Source organism: Maylandia zebra, linkage group LG18 (assembly GCF_041146795.1).
Source record: "Maylandia zebra isolate NMK-2024a linkage group LG18, Mzebra_GT3a, whole genome shotgun sequence".
In the NCBI taxonomy this organism is placed as follows: Eukaryota; Metazoa; Chordata; class Actinopteri; order Cichliformes; family Cichlidae; genus Maylandia; species Maylandia zebra.
The window spans coordinates 23,076,527-23,101,563 of record NC_135184.1 but is presented as its reverse complement, the minus strand read 5'-3'; the positions used below and the strand labels follow the sequence as shown (position 1 = coordinate 23,101,563).

The 25,037-nt window shown below is 38.9% G+C and overlaps 1 protein-coding gene across 1 annotated transcript in view; it reads right to left on the bottom strand.

The window, feature by feature from the left end:
* clstn2a (calsyntenin 2a) overlaps window positions 1-25,037 on the bottom strand; it is a 162,300-nt gene that overhangs the window by 14,226 nt on the left and 123,037 nt on the right. The window contains exons 6-10 of the mRNA XM_004542435.4: window positions 22,939-23,088; window positions 19,604-19,789; window positions 18,681-18,938; window positions 16,808-16,929; window positions 899-1,061 (exon numbers count right to left, since the gene is read on the bottom strand). Coding sequence (XP_004542492.1) covers window positions 899-1,061; window positions 16,808-16,929; window positions 18,681-18,938; window positions 19,604-19,789; window positions 22,939-23,088 — 879 coding nt within the window. The remainder of the gene's footprint in view (window positions 1-898; window positions 1,062-16,807; window positions 16,930-18,680; window positions 18,939-19,603; window positions 19,790-22,938; window positions 23,089-25,037) is intronic.

Here is a 25,037-nt window from a genome sequence, read left to right as displayed (position 1 = left end):
AAGGAAGAAAATGATGACGACAGAAAGAAAATTGCAATCAGGCACAGGATGAAACGAAATTTAAGCAGCAACCAAAATGCCATCAGGATTGAAGCGTTGGATGATGCTGGCAAGGGTTGTGAATGTGATTTAGGCAGGCAGCAAGAAAAGGATCACTACTGTCTCTTTCTCATATGAAGCACTTTATTTTTGTAATTATTCAAGTAATAGACATGACAGCAGGGTAGCTTTTATTCAGTCCAACGCGATCTCTGCACGCTCCCGTTCCCTGTCGCTGGAAACGACGGCGCAGAATTTCCTGTTTGATACCCGCTTGGCTTGTGCCACAGGAAACAGCTCGCAGGCCGGGGATGTAAATGTTAGTCTCTTTATTTATTTTCGCCTTCTTTCTCACTATCTCCCTTTGTGATTCAAATGTAATTTTAAACATCTCTGGGCTGCTCTGCCTTTTTATTGATGCGGTTTCTTTATGCTTATGATATGTTGTCAGCATTTTTCAGGCTGGTAATAACCGCGCATTAAAAGAAAACATGTTTTTGACTGCTGCACCTGCAGTTTTCGCACAGACTATTCGGTTTCTTGGAGCATAATGCATTTCATTATGCATTTCAGTGGCCTGCAATGCACACACTGTGAAATGTATTGCTTTCAATAGTGTTCCTGCACAGTGCAATTATGTCACATGTTGAGTATTACATTGTATCAGAATACGCAAGACCTGCTTTCAATTTCCTGCTTTACAAAATCAGGACAACATATCATTTCCTTTTTTTATTTATCTCATTAAAGGGATGTATGCAGCCTTGAAACAATTAATTAACCCTGGTGCTTTTAAATAAAGCATTAAAAATGGCTGTTTTTCTATGCTTATGTATGGTAAACACACACACACACTGACCTTGCCAGCAGGCGCCCACGGTCAGCTGCGTATCGATCTTCGAGGCGTGGATCGGCCAGTCATCTGTCACTAGGTAGGGTTCGTAAGTCACGCCATCCACAAAAAGAGTCACTGCAGGAAATTCCACGTTGATTACATAATAGTGCCATTCCTTGTCACAGATCTGTAAAGCACAGAGAAAAACTGTCATATCGCTATGCTGCCAGTAAATTATATGTCCTCTTAGTACGCACTGAAACACGACAACAGGCCCGATTAAAACAGAAATGAAAAAGGGGCAGCTTTAAAAATACATTACTGAAGCAATTACACATCTTTTTTGGGGTTTTTTATTATTATTAGTATTATTATGGAGCGTATTGCCATGGGGGATTATGTTTATAGGGCTGCTGTTATGAACATGATGATGTTTACTCCAAACCCAAAAGCGCATCCTTGAATGCTCCCTGCCTTTCTACCTCCAATAAATGAGACGCATCAAATTCCTCTTCTTTTCCCCGGATCATTTGCTCCCTGTCGTCAGACCGCTAATGAGGTTTCCGTCTAATGAGCTGTTCATTAAAGGCACACGGTGAGTGACAAACACAGCTGTAGAAAGAGTCGCGCGTCACACAACTTTTATCAACCTTCACAAACATTCTCGATCGTGAGAACTTATAAAGACAGAGCCTGTTCTCTCGCTTTAGCCTTTCTGTGGGGCGTTTACATGCTGACTGGGTTCTCTTCACGTGCACAGTTCAAAGACATGCAGGTCTGCTTAACAGGTGATCCTAAACTGGATGTAGGTGTGAATGGTTGGATGTCTCTGTATGTTATTCCAGCTGCCACACTGGTGATCCGTCCAGGATGTACGCTGCCTGTCGCCATGTGACAGCTGGGCCCAACAGTGACCCTGAACTGGACAAGGGGAAGAAGCCAGTATGTGTTCCTGTTACACAGAATGGAGCTTTCTAACAAAAAATATGCAATGACTTGTGTTTTTTAGCAGCGACAACCAGCTTTAAAAACAATAATGAAATAATATTTTCTTTTAAGTCAATATTGTATCAAGTGGCTTCTTATTACACATCTGGCAGTTACAGAAAAAAGCTGCTTTAATTTGGAGCTGTTAGAGGCCATCTAATGAAATCTAATTTTTACAGAGGCCTTAAAAATAACAATACACCAGTGAATTCAAAGAATGGCTTCAACCTCGAAGAGCACTGCAATGCTTCCAAGAAAAGTCACAGGTCTAATTAAAATATCAATACGTTCTTAGCATACTGTGACAAGACTCTGGCATTTTCTCTTAGTGCATGTTAGGACAACCTGCCGTCCTGCACAGTGCCGAACACAGTAAACAGCTATAGAAATGAGAAAAAAACAAAGTTTCATGTTTTATGCTGTTAAATGGGGGAGTACAAGTATAGTTTATGGCCCAAAGCAATAATGGTACAAACAGCGCTGCATGGGGCCCTGAACAACTTCTTTCACAAATAATGAGGCCACAGTGGGTGTTTTCTAAAATAAATATTTTCAAATGAAACTGCACTTTCTTTTAAAGGTTATTATTTCTGGGAACTTGAGGTAAATATAATTTCAAAGGTATTCAGACAAGAAAAGGCCAGACTGTTTTAGTTGAATCAGTCTGGTGGGCAGGATTTGGTTAAAGATGGAGGAAAAGATTGGTTTGCATGGAGCAGAAAAATATCTGCTAATTTCAGATACGAAGAGAAAACATAACAGGTGGACGGAGGATTTCTCATTAAGGCCAAGTGGCCACACACACGGACACGGAGAATAAATTTCTGCTTAAGCTTACATATAAACTAATGTAGACGAAACCTTTGTTGGAGCAACTAAGAATCTCGAGGGATGTTAGCTTTATAACATGATATGCTGACAGAGAGGAGAGCCCAGAAACTGCTCCTACCCACTAGACCTCACTTTTTAAAACCACCATCAGATGTGATGATTCAAGATGTTTTATTCGGATGTAGTCATCACAACCTACATTTTGGTAGCATGACATTCCTCACGTCATGCCTCTTTTCTTCTTCTTTTTTTTAACCTTCCTTTACTGTACATTAAGTGAAATATTCGGGCAAGTCACCCGTGTGTTATTAACAATGACAGTGTATTTTAGTTTCATCATCTCGCATTCAGGATTTGCACGGGTACTTGACTAGACAGGCAGAATGAATTGCCACTTTCATTTAGCCGCTGGTTGGCTGACTGCCTGCAGAGGTGAGTGCATGCCTCTACAATTATCAGCACTGTTTATGTGGGTGACTGTCTCCACTTATATGGCATTATACTGCATTTTCCTAGAGCTGTGACTATGTGGAGCTTATAAAAGCACAGTTTGGGACACCAGATGACTTACCCTCTGGGTGCAATGGCCACTGCCTCTTGGCTTCCATTGTGTCCTATCAAGGCTCTTTTCTATACTCTTGTCAATGATTACAGTTTGACTACAGATAGATTTAAAGGGGAAAAAACATGCTCAAATGATGTTGTTAGACTTGTTATTGAATTGATTGGTCGATACTGCTCAGACTACAAGCAGACAACAAACAGAAATCTGAAAATTTCTGGTGCAAAATCTTGCGTCTTGCCTACAGACTGTATATTTCTGTACAAATATCAATGCCACGTAGCAGATGCAAAGATGCAGTTTGTTTTAGTTTAAGAGCTAAGGATTATGAAAATGGCATTAGTTTGCAAATGGTTCTGAATGAGTAACAAAACTAGTAAACCTAAATCCTGTAACTGAAATCTATCCTGGTGACGCTATAGTAAATGATTCATCCTCGGGGAGAACAGATAGATATCTGCAATACATTTTATGCTGATCCATTCATTATTGAATTCATATTTCAGGTCAAAGTAGCAGACTGAACCACAGCACAGACATGAACAGAGTTAGCATGGCTACAAATCCCTTCGGCAACTCTCCATTTCCAGACAAACTATAAAAAAGTTTTGCTGTAAGGCTGAGTTATTGTGTTGTGTGTTGCTGTTGCTTTTCTCTGCTTTTGATTATAATAACTGATGGAGTGGTTTCCAAACAGAAATAAAGACGAATAACATCTATTTTTATATGCAAGTTTTCGAACGCATGCACAGTGACTGCATGCTTGAAAAATAAATATCATGCATAATGATAATGCATAATCAGACTGTATTTGAGAAATATCTCAGCACCAAAGCATGACAGAGAATGTAAAACTGAATCTGAAACCTGAACCTGAAAGCTAAAAAAATGACTAGAAATATTACAGAAAGATCACAGATCAACTTTCTCGACTAGCTTCAGTGCGAAAATTTATTTGCACATATACTCGACTACTTCATCCAAGAAAGATTAGCTTCAGAATCCAATCTCTCACTGACTTTGTTTATGCAGCTGACTGTCTAAACTGTCTAAAATAAATCATGCTCACATATTTAAAAATGCACACACGCACATCATTAGCAGATACCATCAGCAATTCTCTGTTGCAGAGCCATGTTTGTACACGCATTGCTTGTCTGATGACATATTAGTTAGTGTGAGCTTGAAAGTACTTCTCCTCTGCATCAAAGTAACGAGACAATGAATGCTGAAACAGTTTAATGAGCTGGTCCTCGGGCAGGTTGCAGACCTGTTTAGGATGGATGCTATCATCACAGCATTCCCACAACAGAAAGAGAGAAAATAGGAGAGACAGAGGCTGAAGTGCAGAGACATAAACATCACGTCTGCACTAACATAGAAGTTCAAAATGCATTTACAGTTTTCTTAACTTTTGGGATTTCCTACCAGGCTAAATTGGGGCATTTTTGGAAAATATTTTTCAGGTCGGTTACCTGGCAGTTGTTATTTTTGCAAATTTTTCCTTTCCTACTACCAATAAAAATAAAAACTTAGGTTATATTTTTCACCCTGAATGAAAGAAACATAAGAAACAGGACATACAGAAGACACAGCGGACAGACAAACAGTCCAATGATTCAAAAATCACTTTAACAACCTCCACAGAACATCATTTTTTTGTCGTTTTCCTCCATGAAACCCTTTTGAATTCATGTGTTTGCAGAGGGAATGTGCAAGTAAAAGTGCTGATTGTGGCTTTTAGGTATGACACACTTTGAATATTTTAACCTCAAACCATATTTACATTATTGACACACTCACACAGGTGCTTTCACTATTTCTGTCAGGACTTCTTGTGCTTGCTCAGTTAGCTTGTTTTACATTTTTCAAACATAGAGAACATTTGGGCATGCCACTACCGGAAAAACACAAGGTCAACGTCTTCCATTTAACTGAGTTAGCTAAGGGTTTTTTAAATACTGGCTCACTGTCAAGGCATACTGGGAACCTTGATGGCATAAAGCCATCATTAACAAAATTAGTTTCTCTTTTTTTCTGCTACTCCAAACCAATACCTGCTATGAATCAGTCTAACAGGAAGGAAATTTTAGTAAACAATTGTTTTATTGTTTAATTTCATCAGAAAGACCAGCACATTGTGTGCAAAAATAAAAGGCTTTGTTACAATGTGACTGTCATTTCCCAGCATTCAACGCTTCAGCTTTTTTAAATAATCGGATTAAAACCCCCCCACTTAGAGCGCTCAATCAATTAGACAGAAAAATCTGTGTGCTGCCTACGATTATGTCCTTAATTGTTTTGCATAGATTCAAGGACTGTACAGACAGTATCCTCTTTCTAATCATTTCTCTATCACAGTATGGAGTAGGTCTCTTCTGACAAAGGTTCATCTTGGAGACTGTGGTGACTAAGCCTTACCTTACTCAGCCTGATTTCCTTTGTAGAGAATATTACCATGCAGCAGCAGCGGCAGTGTTTTATTGCTGAGGATAAAAAACTGGAGATAAGCCAGTCTATCTTGTGGAGATCTGCCACGGTGTATTTACGAGAGGCTATTACATCCTACACACCAGCAGAGAAGAAGGAAGATCTTAAGAGCCACTTGGACCTAGAAAATATTGCACAGTCTCAATTCAACACGGACTCAATTGAGGTTTTTCACCCAGAAGATCCCTGGCAAAACAATTCGATGCTGCCAGCTCTGCATTAGACCAGCTGCTAACGAGGAAAGCGGCGGCCTCGAATCTTTTATTTTTGGGCCAAACAGAGGTTATAGGTTGTGTGAACCTTTTCTGAGGAGGACACCAAAGCACAGTTTCACAGACAGCATTAGTGCTTTTTAGATCTGCTGACATCGACAGAATAATGAGGACATTGTGCTGGCTGCTGAGGAGCCCTTTAATAAGGTCAAGTTTATTTCGATATACTGGAGAGGTTTCAGATGTGGGGACTTCCTTACAATCTTATAAAATATATATGATGGCGTTTTCATCTGTTTCAAGTGAAAACTAACCTTTTGTCTGATCAGATTTATTAGTACTTTAGCTTGTGTGATGGACATGATAACTGTAGTACTGGGTAAAATAACGGTGGATGCTGGAAGTTGTGTTGTTGTCGTTCTCTTCAAACATTCACCAGATAATTTTAGGAAGTCTAGTTTTTCCCCAGAGCCCTCCTTTTCTCTACTTCTCATCCGGCCCGTTCTATGCCCTTTTGTCTGAACTATTTTTCCCCTCCCCTGTTTTCCCCACCTCCACCTCATCCATCCGTCATAACTTCCAGTTCCCTTCTCTTTCCCTTTTCATCTCTTTTGTTCCTTTTCGCACCCCTCTCCTCTGATCATCTCTTTTCTGACACAGATGCAGCACCGCACTTTTGATGCCAGCGTATTATGTGTCACCGTGGGAATGACAAGGATAGTGAAATAAATAAATAAATGGCACAAAGCAAAAGAAAGGAAGAAAGGAAACGAGCTTTGCTAACATGCGCAACGGCATGCGCATAAAAAAAACATGCAGTTTTCTGTGAAAGGGCAAATCTAGCAAACTTCTATGCAGAACACTCACTAAAAAAACTGTCCAATTAAAAGAATACAGAGTTGCCAAGTTTTCCACAAGTTATAAAGCAAAGTGTGCTTATCTAAAACTTCTAAACCATCAGTTTCTACTTTGAAAAGTTCTGCCAAACTATTTTAAAAAAGAAAAATATCTGATATCTAATAAAGATCTGATTTGTGCTACAACTAAAACAATCCAAAGAAAGAAAGATATGAGGCTCTAGATCAATGCAAAAACATGCCAGATGCTTAAAGTGAAAGGTCTGCTTTAAAATACCGTCTTTCAGCATAATGTTTGAAATCTGCCTGTCTTTATCTTTCCCCTATATCTCCAGGAGCTCTTACTTGATGAATGAAGCAATATGATACCTGTAAATAATTTAAATTCTACCTCATCGCTGATGTGAACAGACTTTTTTTATGAACTGAAGGCAGGAATTGGAGAAGGAGAAGAGAACAGACAAGCAATAGTTGGAGAGACGTGTGGAGTGACTGGAAGTGGTAAATAGAACGATGGAAGAAACAAGCTGTTAGTACATTATGTAGAGCACTCACCATGTATGCAAAGTGCTCAATAAAGAGCATTAAGAAGCCTTTTTCTCTCTCACACACACACACACACACACACATATATACTCCTGCTATCCCTCACCCTCCGGCCCGAGCACACATAGAGCGCAAAGAAATTTACATTTAGAGAGATAAAGGGGGCACCTAAAGCAGACAAAGTCCAGCTGAGCTCTCAAATGAAGGCATTTGAAAAATAGAGGCTAGACATGAAATAAACACTGAGTGTTTTTGCTCGAGGCAGTTCTTAACATTTCCTCAGTTGCTTACTGTCTTTTTCTGTTTTGCACTCTCAGAAAGGAACAAATGTACGTTTCAGTGCCAACTTGTGTTTGTCTATTCAAAAACATGAATAGTCCTTGCAGTAGATTAAATTGCAAAATGAAAGTGATCCATGGTAAATAAGAGAGAAAACATGACATGAACTGAAAGAAATTATGAAGTCTGATTTTTTTTTAACTAAGTGCTCTCATCTATCACAAAGCGTGGTTGCCTTTCTGTCTTGTCTTCTCACTCCAGATGCTTTTGCTTTAAAAATCTGCTCTAGCAAACAAAACTCACTCCAGCTGCAACGCCCCGAGACTTCACGTAGGAAAATAACACGTGGATATGCATAATTAGACGTAAAATTGAAACATTTATTAGTCTCTTGTGTGTGAGATGAAAAATTCTCACACTCTGCATAGGCGCTATCTATTACAAACAGAAGGGGAGGCAATGCACGCCACACCACAACCACCCACATCATCCAATTAATCTCTCGGGAAACAAACGGGGCCTTTTAATCCACACAGGGCAGAGAACAAGCCATGGCACGATAGGCATGGTGGAAACAGGCAGATAAGGCAGATAACTGTAGATGAGCAATTCTGCTCTAACTCCAGCATTCAGTCCTCATTATTGATCTCAGACATAAACAATAAATAGCAGGGGTTCTGCAGAAGTTGTGAGAGGAGTAATTGGTGAAATCGGAGAGCTGGTTTTGTGATTCACAACATGGGCGCTCTCACCATGCCCTGTCATATTTACTGTTATTTTGAATTGATGTGAAAAAGAAAAAGAAATCTTTTAATCCTATCAAAATCTCACAACTATGCTGAGAAAAATACTGGGTACTTGATTCCCCTCTAACCCTTCTGTAATACACTATATTTTGTGCTCTCCCTATAAAGCATTTGATTTTAATGGACACGCTCTTGACTTTGGGGAAATATAGAAAGGTGTAGGTGCACATTAAAGATCACACTCTTGGCTTGCAGGAAATTTAAAGAGAGTGTTTCTTGATTTGTATAGGACTTGGTAAGAACGACAGCTGGATTGTACTGATAGGCTCTCCAGACTCGGGAGAGTGAATAATGTTCAGAAAGGGTAGTGATTCATCCTTTAGTCCATTACCAACACTGAGAAGTTGAAAGGAAAAGCAGGCATCCTGGCGTGTGTGTGTGTGTTTGTGTGGATGGTTGTGTTCACATAAACTCATAAATAAGTCAGTGCCTGTAGATGCATGCATAACGGTTTCTGTCCAATGTGACATTCCTTCAGAGTATTCGATCGACATGGAAAATGGAAGCTTCTCTCTCCCTCGCTCTTTGCCAGCTTGCTTTCATCACACTCTACCCCTCCTCTCTTAGGCTCAGAATTGCAAAATCAATAGAGCTAAATGGAGTTGCTGCGGAAGCCATTGGGTGTCCTTTCTAAGTGCTGGAGGAACAAGGACAGTACGAAGCAGCTGTGACACTCCACAGTCACCCCTTCTTCTTCTTCCTCTTCTTACCACAGTCCTTTTTCCAACAGCCTCCACTACTCTTGTGCTCATTATTCACCTCAAGGCGCTCTGGCAGTTCCTGTTCTTAGTTTAGTCTGTTTTAAGCACTATAGGCACTCTGAGATACTAAATAATAAGTATTAATATGCACTATTAATATATAATACACTGTGTAACATTCAGCAGTGAATGTTAAAATTTCTTTCAGTAGTGCGAAAGAAAGGCATTTGGAAGTAGAGCTAATGCTGAGAGTACAGACTTAATTTCATTATTTGGTTTCAGTGTGATTCAGCCTACAAGTGCAATGCATTATCATTTGGTACAATCTATCTTTAGTAGTACTTTGTACTCCATGCAGTGAGCCGACAAGGACAATCTCTGGTTTGCTGAACCAGTTTATATGAAAGAAATGAAGCATACCTCATTATTTAATGTCCTCTGCTTACATGACATCTGAATCTAGGAGATGAACTTCATTGATCACTAAACAGTGATAGTCCCTTTGGCTTGTGAAGGATAACTAATAGGAAGATTAGTGGAATTATGATTTACGTTTGAGAAGCCACCATCATCCTGGTGGTCACTGGTCACTCAGTCAAACCTTCTTCTTCTGACTTTAGCAGTCACCAAAGCGGACCATCTGCCTGTTCCCCTCACCCACATCTTCATTGAAGTCCACTTCAATCACTGCTGTTTCCCTATTGGGAATGCTCTTTACCACTTCATCCAAATTACTCCAGAATTCCTCTCTCTTCTAATTGACGACTACTTACGGTGTTCACAACCTTCAACATCAGCCTTTCGGTTTCCAGCTTCAAACTCATGATCCTGTCTAACACTCTGTGCACTTCCAGAAAACTCTTAATACAACATTACTGCTACTCTATTACTTTTCCTATCCACAGTACTGTGCAAAGGTCCTGAGCCATTCTTCATTTCTTTATATTTTGCTGGAGCAAGAAATACTTGCAGTTTTTAAAGTGCTGAGCAAAAGTCCTCCAGGCTTTCTAAAGGCCGTTTTGTACACTAGCCACTTTTTCAACCATTTTCAGAGGAAATGTTTTTTTTTATTTTTTTTAGTTTAACCCACTTAATACGGGTCTATGAATCTAACTCAAGGTATAAACACACAATAGCAATTCTGGTCTTGACATTTCTGGTTCCAATCATCATCATTATGTACTGAAGGAGGCCGTGAGAGAGGTACAGCTGTGAGTGTCCTACAGCCATCTGTAAAACACAGTGGAGGCTCTGTCATGGTTTGGGGACTGCATACCATCTAGAAAGCATCTGATTGGGAACAGCTTTTTCAGCATGACAATGACCCCAAGCACCATGCAATACAAGCATACCTGGATAGAAAAACACACAGTGCAACACTATCAGTCAGGGATTGGCCTCCCCAGACCTTAGACCTCAACATTATTGAAGCAGTGTGGGATCATGTTGACAGAGAACAGAACAAAATGCAGAAACATCCAAAGAAGAGCTTTAAATGTCCTTCAAGAAGCCTGGAGAACTTTTCCAGAAGACTACTTAAAGAAATTAGAACAAAGGTCAGACAGTGTCTTTCCACTTTGTCTCCATTTGCTTTAGCGATACTTCCAGCTTGTTGTTAGTCTATGCCATTATGTTCAGTACAGTAAAAGTAGAATGTTATTTGCAACCAAGGAATCCGGTTATGATTGTTTCTGTGTTTTTATAAACTTGTGGAAGGAAGTAACATTCTGTGACCTTAGCTGGAAACAGCCTTCTCTGTCACTGCTGGGATGAAGTCCAGTTAAAGCTACTGATTACGTTTTAGTTTTGTGTCGTAGCCATAAGTTTTGTGTCTATGGCTACGTTCACACTGCAGGCGAAAGCGCACCAAATCCGATTTTTTTGACCCTATGCGACCCATATCCGATCATGGTATGACAGTGTGAACGTCGCAAATCCGATATTTTCAAATCCGATCTGGGTCACTTTCGTATGTGGTGCTGAATCCGATACATATCCGATGTTTTAGAAAGCGACTGCTGTTTGAACGGTCATGTCGCATTAAATACGTCTTTTACGTCACCGACACAAGACAGACGCCAATTATACGCGCCAGAGAAGCGCCCGAGAAGACATCGCGAACGCTTCCTGGCCATCCGGTGTAGATGTCAGTGAAACTGTTGGGAAGACAACGTTGGAGAAACGCGAACATTTTATTTGTACTGTGTAATCTGCAGATTCTGACAGAAATCTGCAACTATCCTTTGAAGCACCGCTCCTCTCTAAAACAGCAATAATGATCATTATTAGGTTATTTACATTATTATGTAAATAACAAAATAACTTAAAGCAAAAATTGGGAAACGTAAAGTCCGAAGACTTTATATTAACGGCCATCTGTCAAACAATACTGTTTGCTCTGGGTCTAAACAGAGTGCGTTGTGTGTGACGCCTTCTTTTGCGCATGTGGGCCGCTTTGAGCGTTCACACAAGAGCGCGTTTGCTGTCGCATTTTATTTGTAGTGTGAACAAGCAGACAAAAAAATCGGATTTGATCAAAAAATCGGAATTGAGCATTAAGACCTGCAGTGTGAACGTAGCCTAAATGTCTCTCTGTCAAAAAGATTTTAGTGAAGATCAAAGTGAGCATGAAATTTAAAGCTAAGTGTGGTTTCACTAATGCCTGCAAAATAAAGGGCAGTGGAAGTAGCCCTCAAACCTTTTAACGCCCCAGTGCTGCAGCATGGCTACTGTTGTTACTTTGTTTCTCTCTCTCTCTCTCTTTGTGTGCGTGCGTGTGTATACATGGCTGTCTGGTAAACATAATATTTTGATGGGTTTGGTCTGAGAACTAATTGGCATGATGGTCCCTGGTTGCCATCTGATAAAAATCCAAATAGGGTTTTTTGTAGACGGTTGGCATCAGCCGTACTCACATATAAAATACTGTGTACTGCTTCAGGGCACAGATCAGATTTTAATATCTGTTCTTAAGTTTTAAAGAGGAGCATTTCTTTCTAAAATAACCATTTTGCACTTAGATTTAACAATAACACATCAGTTTCATGAATGTATTTCTATTTCTATCTCCTTAAACTTATGCTCTGGCGTTTGATAAAGAAACAAGACAAAAAAAAAACTGCAGCAAATCACAGTCATAATCAGTTCACGATAATCACAGAGCACTTTTTTTTCTTTGCTCTGTTCATTTATGTACTCCTCTCATTAACCTCTGGTATTTCAGACCAGTTTCCATTTATATTTAATGAGAGTCTCAAATGAGAGTGATTTGTAGTGGTGAGCAGCACCATCACAAATTCTCTTTGACTGTACAGGATACTCCCTCCACGGTCTTTCACACGATCCAGCTAAAGGAGCAAATGGGATCCCCACTATCTGAATTATGAACTATATATATATGTGTGTGTGTGTCTGTGTGCGTGTAATAGCAAAGACTGAGCAAGAGAGAGGTAATAGGAGAAAGATAACAGATGCAGAGAGAATGAGAAAAAGCAAAGCAGAAATAGAACCATGTCTTGAGGTTGTTTGCTTGGAAAACTTAGCAATCTGCTTGGGTGCCCTTCTCTTTGTCACATCCACCTCTGTGGGCCACAGGAGAAAATAACAGTGGACTGAGGAAAGCACTTTTCAATCTACCTTTGACCTAGAACAAACAGCTACCTGCCTGGAAGGTACACACCACCACTAACAAAGATGACAACCAAAAGATACACTGATGTTTGTATGAATGCAGGGAATTACCGCATATGCCCTCACAATGAAAAAAAAGAAGAAGGAAAAAACCAAGAAAATGAATTTGCATATATTTTTCAGTGCAAACCTACAGATAAAATATAAACCATAAGCCAGGGTTGAGATGCACCATTGCACTGACAAAAAGACCAAATACAAATCTCTTATAATCTGCTTTGTGAGTGGAAACTTCTGAGAACTCTCCATAATTATGAGGCATTTTCTAATAATTTCAAAATATGGCTGATAAATGTGCCATCCCAAGAGTAAACAATTAGATTAGATATACAGCTAGCATTCATTTTTACAGTGGTGAGCTGGGTTATCATCAAAATTATTTAGACATGAGGGATTTTATGATCTTCTATACTGTGAGACTTCCTTTACTCAGTGGTTACATTTAAGCCCAAACATAATAAAAAAAAAACCCGCAAACACCATGCAGACACAATAAAGAGACTCAAACTGACTCAAAATTGTGGCAGAGGGCGAAAACAACCCTTCTGATAAAATAATCAGATGAAAAATTGAACCATGTGAATGATTTAACAACATTACTTTCTGGCTGCTTTCTTTCTGCACATATATTTGGGCGATTAAACTTCTGCCCTTTTCACAAAACACAAACTTTGCAGCTAAACTTGGTGGAAGCCTTGATTTTAATACAAACGCTTAAGAAATAAGAGCAACGTGATAACAACAACAACGGCACCAAACAGACAATCGTTCGCTGAGTTGATTAAGCGCGAGTTAAAGAGGAAAGACAGCCTTTAAGGAAGGGAAATGAGTCACATATTCATGAGCTCGGCGAATGTCACGCTGTTTCAGTAACAGACAATATGTAAATGCAAACACAATCTCCCAAAAAAGTTGAGCTGCTGTTTAAAATGTAAATAAAATCAGAAATAATTTGAAAATTGAATGAAGCCATATTTTATTCATGATAGAACATAGAAAACATATCAAATATTTAAATGGAGACATTTTGCTATTTCATGAAAATATTAGCTCATTTTCAATTTGATGGGAGCAACACGTCGCAGAAAATTGGGGCAACAAAAGGGTCGAAAAGTAAGTGGTGGAAAAAAGACACATGATTGTTTAAGAAGTAAAGATGGACAGAGGTTCACCAATCTCCAAAAAAACTGCAAATCGTGGAACGATTTCAGAATAGCGTTCCAGAAATCGCTGTCACATTTTCACGCAGGTTAAAGCTCTGTCATGAAAAGAGGCTGTATGTGATCAAGAAACACCTCCGTTCATTTAAAATTAAATTTGAATCTTTATAGAAAACATGGGCGCCACATCAGGAGGAGCCGGACCATCCTGTCTTCCTTCTCTCACCCCAACCGGTCGCAGCAGATGGCCCCGCCCCTCCCTGAGCCTGATTCTGCCGGAGGTTTCTTCCTGTTAAAAGGGAGTTTTTCCTTCCCACTGTCGCCAAAGTGCTTGCTCATAAGGGGTCATTTGATTGTTGGGTTTTTCTCTGTATGTATTATTGTAGGGCCTATCTTACAATATAAAGCGCCTTGAGGCGACTTTTGTCTTTTGTTGTGATTTGGCGCTATATATATATATATATATATATATATATATAAAATTGAATGGAATTGAATTGCTTCTCATCAGCGCTCACTTCAAAAGCCTGCATCTCTGATTTTATGGGGTACATTACTGCCTATGGAATGGGCAGGTTGCGCATTTGGAAAGGCACAATCAGTGCTGAAAGTTATATACAGGCACTAAAGTAGCCTATCGAGGCCTTTCCTTCAGAGCAGGTCTTGCAAATTTCAGCAAGACAATGTTAAACCGCATACTGCACCTGTTACAAAAGCATGGCTTTGAGTCTGGGCAGGGCCGCCTGCAGATCTTTCACCGACTGAAAACCTTTTGCACATTGTGAATAAAAATATGACAAAGAAGAGCCAGGACTGTTGAGCAGGTACAATCCCATACGAGACAAGAATGGGGCAACATTACTCTCCCAAAAGTCCTGCTGCTGGTCACCTCAGTTCCCTAATGTTTACAAACTATTGTTACAAGAAGAGGGGATGCTACACAGTGCTAAGCATTGCCTTGTCCCAACTTTTTTTAGACATTTTTTTAGAGCCATCAAATTCATAATCAACTATTTTTCTTAAAATTGAACACTTTCTTAGTTTCAATATTATGTTTATGAAAAAATAATTATTGCATTCCCAAGTATGCCATTGGTTTTTTGGAATTGGAGTTGACTCTAAATTTTCAATCAAAATAAAAAAAATGTACATTTTACTATAGAGACTAAAACGTGCTATTGGTGTTCAAGGAATTGCAATTCCCTTGTTTGAATCGTGCCTATTTAGCAGATCCATTTTTTTCTACGTAAATGGTTAGTCTTCTTCTTAACCATGGAATTCCACAAGGTTAAGTGCTGAGACCAATACTTTTTACATTATAAATGCTAGCCTATGTCCTTTAAGATGCATATTAAACAAATATGTTGGGGTGTTTTTATTCATCTGTGCAATATCCTAAAGTGATGCTGAAGATCTAATTCTGGCATTCATTCTACGCTGAATTATTGCAATTCATTACTATCGGGCTATTCTAAAGTTCCCTAAAAAGGCTTCCAGTTAATCCAAAACACTCCAGTGAGAATACAAACAGAAAGATATAGAAGAATGTATTTCACCCATATTGACTTCTTTTCACTGGCTCCCTGTTCAATCCAGAATTTAATTTAAAATCCTTCTCATCACATAAAAGGTCTTAAATAATCTTAAAGACCATATTAGTCTAATAGGGTCCTTTCTCTCATACTCCAGGCAACTTGTGGCTGCTAAAGTTTCTAAAAGTAGAATGGGAGGCCTTGAATGCAACTCTTGCCAAGGCCCTGTCAGCCTGGAAACAGCTCCCAGTTTGGGGGGGAGGCTCCCAGTAGACAGCCGCTCCATTTTTAAGATTACACTTTTTAAGACCACACGTTTATGATAAAGTTTATAGTTAGGGCTAGATTCTCTGACCCTGAAGCATCACTTAGTTATGCTGCTAAAGGCTGAGACTGCTGAGGTGCTGTGTTAAGCTGAGCACTTCTTTTTACTCATCTCTTTTCACTCTCTAGGTGTTTACATACCGCTGTTACATATCATTAAATTTGCCATCAGTCTGTGTTTTGTTCTCATCTTGTTTAACCTTTACCTTAAAGTTTAAAGCACCATGAGGCAGATGTTGTGATTTGGTGCTCTGTAAATAAAACTGAATTGAATGCAACTCTCACCAACGCCTGTTTCAAGAGCTGCGGGGAGTAGCTTCCTTTTATCCAGATGATTCTCATTTAAGTGTCCCTGTCACTGATGTACCTGACCTTTAAACATCAGTTTGACAGCCTGCATTGTTCTAAACAGACAGGGTTAAAAACAGAAGTCGCTTTGAAGACTAAAACTTTTTACCTCCCAGCAGTGCATTTTATTTAATGCAATAGTTACTGCCTGCAACATTCAGTGAGATTAAAAAAAACCTCTCTTATTTGCATTCTTCTTGTAGACGCAACACTATACTGCATGATGCAACTTTTTACCTCTTAAAGGTTCCCTGCAGGACTGAAACACATACCTTCAGTGCAAATTAGTTCAACAACTCTCCAGAGGCATGACAGGTAGTAGAGATCTGCTGCTGGGTGAGCTATTACCCATAACTAAACAGACTTTCCTCTTTTGGTCTGTACTTCTGTGTGAGTCTAAGTACGTGTGTAGGATAGTGGTGTCTTTTACTCTATTATATCATGCACCAAGCAGACAAAAGCCATGAAAGGCCTTCATAATTAAAATGAAAAGCCTCTCCCTTCCCTATAGAATGAATAAAAGCCCTTTATCTGCTCTACAGAATCACCCTGAATCTATATGCAGATATAAATAGGACACATACTCACACACAAATATGTACTCATACCTGCTCCAGTTTCCAGTGGAACTCAGCAGGTCTGAAAGTGTCAAGCTGAGTGAAATCTCTTCTGAGCAGAAACACCAGGCGGCAGTTGTGAACATACAGAGAATAATGGTGGCGGTTCATCTCTACAATGGGAAGACCAAGAAGAGGCATGGTCATACAAAAACATGCACACATTTGAATATAGTGCAGTTTTAAATTACACAATGTTCTAATCAGCAGGTTTATTTCAAGGAAAATTGACGTTGCTCATGTTCATGTCAGTAATTTTGTTTTTTCCTTCAGTTCAGAAATTGGCATAGAGTACAGCTTTTTACTTTCACATCAAATGGGTTTTCCACATCAGTAAACTAAACAAAGGCAGTTTAGTGAGTGTGGTCTGAGCCGCTTGCATATCTGCATTTTCATTCTTATGGACACATACCCGCACTGAGGAGCTGGTACTTAACTTAATAGATTTTGGTGTTTTTAATGGAAGAACCAATTTTAGTCTTTCACTGGTGTGAAAACCAATATTTATTTAGCATATAATCATATAATAAAGATATTTATCACAAGTTTTTTAAGCAGTGCTAATGCTCCAGTCACACTATGGAAAAGAAGTGGTTGTAGACTGCAGGATGACCAAATACCGTGACTGTGTGACTTAACTTCCAATCCAATTGCCTTTAAAATGCATACTTCAAAGACAGAGATCATAATGGAATTTTTAAGTTAGATGAAAATTATTTGCAAACATTTGCCAATCTGTCTGAGACTGCGATTGTTTGGCTGCAACTTCCCTCCCACAAGGCGACCTGCGCAATTGGCTTGTGAGTGAAAGCAGTGAGTGTTGCATGCCGAACTGGTCACGGCAGCTATTTACAAACAATGTAAAAAAATAAATAAATCAACGTAATCACCAGCCAACCACCAATTTTCCTTGTTGCAAAGAGGTTACCTTCCCATTTTTACTCTAGTGTGATTAAGTCATAAGACGTGTAAAAGGGACGATTGCTTCTAATTCTAATACAGTTTTCTGCCAGAAGTCAGAATTAGCTAATTTCATTTATAGTGTGTTTTTCTGTTTTTTTCTGTTTTTCTATTACTCTTCAACTCTTCAATATAAAAATAGGAACATTTGTTAAAAAAAAAATCAATTGAATATGATAGACTTCAGTGCGATCATGCATTTAGGAACATATTATATACTCTTCATACATGAGTTATTGCTATAATGGCATGAAAATGAATGTGATTGTGATATGGCTCATCACCGGTCCTGCATATCATCTGGCACACCCAGAGGAGTGATGGGATTCAAAACATGGGCATTTTATTTCACAGCTGGGCTGCACATTGAAACTGTTGGTACTTTTCACATCCTTAAGCAAAAAGATTACAAATAAAAAGTGGTTTAAAAGATGCTGGTGGTCTACAATAAACTGCTCTGCAGTTTTGCATTACAAGATCAGGCTACTAATTTCGTAAGCTAATAAGCCATCTGTGAGACCATTGTGAGCGCGTGCAATGTGCAGATGGCTTGTTTAATTACACAGTGCAGGCAGCTCAGTTCAGAGATGCAGTGGGGAAAAAGTTTTAAAGAGCATTTGCCACTGTGGGCTTTGGTCTCAGCTTAATTACCCGGTTGTTTTGAAATGTTTTTGGGGTTTTTTTATTATTGATAGGGCTCATGCTTATGGTATGTTTTGCAATGTAGGACAAAGCACAAAATGTTTAAGTGTCACTGAAAGGTCAGTGGTTTCCAGTAGTGCTGCAGGAGGAACATACTGGTCTTCAAATGTCAGCAAACTGAATCTAATGAAAAGATTAATTTGCCATTTAGTTTTGTGTAGTCTGGATCTTATAAGTGAGCACAGTGAAATGATTTCCTCACCGGTCTTGTCAGAGCTGCACAGTAAGGTTTCCTTCTCGGCTCTGAGTCCTGGACTGGGCCCATGCTTCATCCATGTTGCTATGGTGAACTGGTCTGTCAGGTTTTGTGGCACCACGTGATCTGGGACATTTGCAGCCTGACGCCCATCAAATCTGTAGATAAGGTCGCTGTCTCTGCCGCTGTCCATCAGCAGAGCAGCTGTCCAGTTTGTGGAAGGACTGGGGGCAGGAAGGAGGTCAGTGCTGCCTGATGCTGCACCTGGAAGTCACAAAGCCATGATTAATAAATCCATCTATCCTAATGTAGCATGCAGTCTACTTATATAGTCAACATTCATCCTGCAACAAAGACACAGCATAATTAGAAACTTCAATGCAATTCGGTAAAGCTGCCATCTGTATGTGTTTTTCTTTCAATTTAATTTAATTTTGTGCTTGGTTGAAATGATCCGATGGACTGTTTTTAATTGAGTTTTGCTTCTTTGTTGGGAGTGGGTGTTCAAAAAGCACAAAATGTTTAATGCACAAAACCTTTACAAGCTTATTTTTTCTCCGGTAAAAAAGTAATCCAATTACCTGTTCCCCCTTTCTGGCAATAATTACAAATGAATAAAGTTACCTATCAGATTTGAAGGCACAGTTTCACAGCGTTTTCACATTTACTGTATAAACTTGCCTCAAGCTATTAATGGGATGTAATGTCACTCCGGAATAGTAAAATGGCATACAGGCATTTGGCTTATTAAAATGCATCGAGAGTTCAGATGTCAAGAAGTTTTTCATTCTTCGAATTAAAGTTTTCCATGTCTCTCATTATTATCAGAGTCCATTTAAAATGGCACCACCCTATTTCAACAGGGCATCAACATTCCTCACTTCCATTTAGATTAATTTACCCTCCACCCACACTCCTTTTTTCCTCACCACAGAGTTTTTGCAGAGACTTTTCAGAATATGTTTCGCGGTCGCAGCCCTTTCCAATGTGATTTGTCTGCAGCTCTACCATTGCTTTCACGCCAGACAAGGGACCTCCACACGTTTCCAAGTGCATCTTGGGAAACAGCTGCTTGCTCCCAGTCCCAGGCTCATAGTCCACCCGTTTGTTCCAACCTGAAAGGACAAAATCACTGCAACAGTTTGTAAACCTTAGGGAGTTTATTTAGTCATATCAGTGGTCTTTTGCTGTGAACCTGAAGGTATTCAGTTGCTCTTTGGAGTTATCTGAATGATCTTTTCACCCCATATTACATAAGAAGGAAATTAGCCATCATGACACAAGTTGTAATGAGCTTGATATTAAATCACATCTTAGAAACAGGATGGGAAGGGTCATCCAACAAGGTGTTTACTTATATTTACTGAATCATGGTGGTGAAAGAGATTCATAACTTTGATTTTTCCTTATAGAAATCTCTGTGTTGGTGGTGGAAACCTGGTAGCTCTTGCTAAACCCACACAATATGATATCAAGTCTCCTGAGAAAAATCACACAGAGAGAAACAGACTGTGATAAGGTAGGCAAAGCGAAGTGAGAGGTGAGGTGAAGCTTGTATTAATGCCAGGGAGACTTCTTCAAAAGAGCAGCTGCAGAGGCACAGCCGACCTTTACACACAGATGATAAATAAGGTTATGTGTACAGAGGACTTGGCCTGAATGCATCACTGCATTATGTTTTATTCATAAGCTACTATGGATTAATGGTTTTACATTAAGCTAAACGTGGGTTAATGGTCGTGCAGTATGGGCTCTTTTATGAGCCAAATTACAAAGAATAATGCAACTTTGATGAGGATGTTAGCAGCACATGAGATCAAGTGCGATTCGACATGATAACACTTTGATACCATCTGCAGCTTAAAAATAATTCTCTATTTTTCTCTGTGAGCAACAAGAAGAGCCCTCCAGCTCTGGGAGACATTTTCCCTGTCAGTAGTTTCATGTTGAGCAATGCTGGATGTTTTGGTATAAAAATAGACACGACTCCTGTATTCTTAAATTAGTTTTTTCTTTAGTCCTGTTGTGTTAATGCCTATGACATGGAGATGACCTTTAGAAATAATTAGTGTTTCTATTATATTTATCTTGTGTGATGTTGCGCTCAGTATTACACATCCCTCAATAAATTACCCCACAGCCAAAACCACTTGAAATCACACTATTTTTTAGTATTTTTGTGTGATCCCTTTGGACTAATATGATTTATTTAATGCCAACTTATGTCAAAGTGATTGTCGTCGCCTGAAGGTGTTGTGTTGTTTTTGGGTTTTACATTCTTAGGAAATATATATGCATTTGTGTTTCTGTCTCAGTTTTACTGTTATTCTAGTGTTTGAGGTTTTTTATACTTAGTTTAGGCTTTGAAGACCTGTATGCTGAGTACATTAGTGCAGTATAATTTGCCTTCTGGCTCCTGTTCCAGTTTTAAGTGTTTGACTTGTATCAGGCCTTGGGTCCTACACTGTGTTTGTTGTTTCAGTCTTTTCTGTATACATTGCCCCCTCTGATTCATTTCTATGTCATATGCCTTTGTCCTCCAGTGCTTCCTTTTCCCCGTCTTCATGTTTAAGTGACTATTCTTGTCTCCTTGTTTAGTTTGTGTCTCTTGGTCGCTTCCTGTTTTGCTTTGAAGGTTAGATTTCTTTCATGAACTGTGTCAGTTTTCCTTCCCGTCCTTGTCTTCCCCCTGATTACATGATTATCTCCAACTGTCATTTGCCAGTCAGCTCCCAGTGTATTTATAGTCCCGTCTTATACTTGTGTTTGTTCCCTTATGTCTTCTAATTTTTTCCTCCTGGTTTCTCCTAGCCCTTTGTGTTTTTGGTTTCTGCCTGGTCTTTCTCATCATGATTTTAGTTTCCTGGTTTTAATGGATTTTGCTTACCTTGGACTTTAATCTATGAAAGATCTGCTTACACCAATATTTTATCTATAGTAATAAACCAAACGTGAATTAATTTGGATCATAAAACGTTACACTAAAGTATCTTAAACTGTTAAACTGTAGCCAAAGCAGTTCCTTGGTCAAAATGAATCATACGGGACTCAAACTAAAGATCTTCAGCCGTCTGTACTGTAATCTCTTAATCTAGATCACTTTCATTTAGTTATGTTTACAGTACTTAGCGACCTGCTGGCTTCTTTTGCCATCTTTGCAAGATATAAAGAAGCTACTCAGCTTCCCTGTGATGCCCCCCTGATGTTCATACCTGCAGTCTTCACGGCTTGAAAAACTTCGTAAACCACCTCTGCAATTTTTTGTTTGTATTTTTTATTTAAATACCACATTTTTCTCAAGATATACAAAGACAACTTGTGTCCTTGGCTTCAGATTTAAGACAATGGTCATGAACTCTGTGTCTCTTGTTTGCTGTCATTGCTGCACTGTCAGTAACACAAGCTTAAAATGTCCTAAAAATAGTTCAGAAAATAATAAGCCCCCCACAGGATTTTCTGTGTACTTAGAAATTGGCAAAGAGCAGGCTGGTTCATGGATAAATAATAGCTGCTTTGGCTTACTTTATCTTTCAGCTTTGCAAAACCTTTGTGAATATGATGGGGATCAATTTAAGCTCCTGATGGGTTAGATGTTAGATATGGTCGTGGTAGATATAAAAACAACACAACCAACGCGGGCTAAAGAAACACATTCTTTCAGACAGAACCACAGCTACCTGGTACATTTTGAGGTTTCCTACCATCAGCTACACAGTAAGCTGTATACTGGTCAGATTAAAGCTGTAAGAATACCCATCACCTCTCTCCCTCACTGTAACTTTGTTTCTTCCTTTCCTCCCTCGAGTTTTCCTCCTTCCTCTTCCCCATCTCCCCTCTCTCTTCTTATCTTTCTCTGTCTTCCTCTTTCATTCCTGTGTGAACTTGACTCCTGAGATGCTGTCAGTGTTGACAGGTGAAGCAGCAGGGGAGACAGGCTGACTCGAATGCCAAGCTGCTGCCATGTTAAAGGAGGAAGAAAAAACCCACAATCTAGTCAACTTCCCCTTCGGAGGTTTTTTGTCAGGTCTCTGATTTCCTCGAGAGATGCTGATTCTAAAATAAGAGAATTCCCCTGAGGGAAAGGATATGCCAAAAAAACAGAAAATTCACTGAATTGCCTCCATCAATTTTGAGGCCACTGCTAACATTTAGGAAAAGTGTAAGCATATTTTATCCAAATACAGATGCAAGTCAGTTTTGTCCATTACTGGCAGGTAAATTAAGGTAGCATGCAAATACTTAAGGGACTATTTCTTCATCTAACCTTGCCATCCAGGTTTGCAGACAGGCTTTACTTCAATATGCACCACCACATCCTCCTTCGCCCTCTTCTGACCGCAGTCAAAGGCCGTCACCATAATCTTGTAGCTCTGCTGTTTGTCATAACTCAGCCGCTCTGTGTTTCTGATGTTACCTGCGGAAAACAAAAACACAATGGAAATATAATTAGGATTTTTCACCAGCGGAGGAAAAAAGCTGTTGTGTTGTTGTATTTGGCAATAACAAAGCAAGCAGCGGTTCCCACTGAGCAATAATTGGAAACGACTTGGCATTAAAGAAACTGCTCTTTGTACTTATTGAAGCCTTTTACTGAAAACTCAAGGTCCAGTAACCTTGTATTACATTTGAATATTAAAACCTCTCTGTAAACAGTAAATGTAAAACCACACTGATGGATTATCTTCACCTGTCACCAGGGTAACGCTTTGAGAAGAGGAGATGCCACGAGCCTGTACATTTTCAATAAGAGGCCTTGGGTGACTCACTGCCAGCTAATTGTAAAAGATAATTATTAGCATTTCACATTTTTCCTCTGATATTCTCTGTTAAAGTTCATGCTGGTAATGTACCTTTCTGACATAATGCTGTCCTTAAGCTTTTTGAATGTTTCTGTTTTATGATGGTTTTTTGACAGCTTGTGACAGCTTGATGCGTACATATTTACTGATTTGGGAAACTTGGTTTGGATTTGGAGAGATTATTGTAACATTGGCATTAAGGACTGTGTTTTCAGACCCCAGAAGACAACTGAAACTATTTTTGTGCTGCATCTGGAGGCTTAGCTGCTGGCAGAGAAGAAAATCAGTTCAGAGAACAGAAAGAAAGAAAAAAAAGAGAAATGTCAGAGGAAGAAAGGCAAGGAGGTCAGAATCAGACAGTTTTTACCAAAAACTCCAACAGTGAGCGTTTGAGCTGCTGCTGGTGTGAACAGTAAAGCACAATTTCCCATCTCTGTTTATTAGCAGAGAACCTTTCTCCAGGTGGCTGATTTATAATTTTTTAACCACTTTATCAGTTAGTTTAGTTTAGCAGTTTGGTAATAGTTTTGTTTAACAAAATGAAATAAAATGAGTGTAATGACTCTGCATCAATGTGACCTAAAGCAACAATCTTCATATTTTGTTTTTTAAAGAGAAGCCAAATAAGCAAATTAAACATAATTTTTTAATTTACTTTTTGACCTAATATGAAGAGGAGCCAGGAGAGTTAAGAAAGTTAGTTAAACATTAAAAAGGTTAAAAATGAAGACATTTAGAGAAAAAAATCGTTTTATTTAAATATGTCATATAAATACAATATCTAATGAGTCGTCATATTATTAATACTTTGATATTTTGTCCTGCACTGATTTTGAGTACTATGATGCTTTTTAAAATACAGTAACAATAGGCTGGAATATCCCTTTAAGGTTTGCATTACTTTGAAAGGGCTGATAACACAGTTTGACAGGCATGAAATAAATAGATAGATGATTAGATGACAGATGATTTCTAAAGCGCTATCGGCTGAAATACTGACATATCTCAGACACTGAACAAGTGAAGGAGAAAGTAAGACATGGCAGGCCTTAAAAAAAATCTAAAGCAGATGGAAAAACGTGGGGGGAAAGCAACAGGTTCATTCCTCAGTTTGACAATGTTAGGAAATAATAAAGGTGGTCATACAAAATGCTGACTTTCAAGCTTGTTAGAACTGTTGTCTTATATTCTGTATTTGCACATATGCTTGCACATGTTGCAAAACTCCCTGCGTCTTTTCCCATTTATCCAGTAAAATATAAAGCAATGCTCAGTATTATATATGAGAATAAATTATCCACTGGTCATTCTAAATTGCTAGTATGTCTGCACAGATCTAAGCAATATTATAGTAAATTATGTCAGTGTCAGCAGTCAAAAAGAATATGAAGTAAAACTTTCTAATTTTATTTATCAATACCTAAAAAAATATTTCCTTACAGATGATTTTGAATTCATTTAAAGAAGGATGAATGAGTACAAATAGTAGTATCTGTAATCACAAAACAGGATGTTCTTTTCTAAAGAGCTGCTGCAACATCTTACCCCATGTAACATTGGCTTG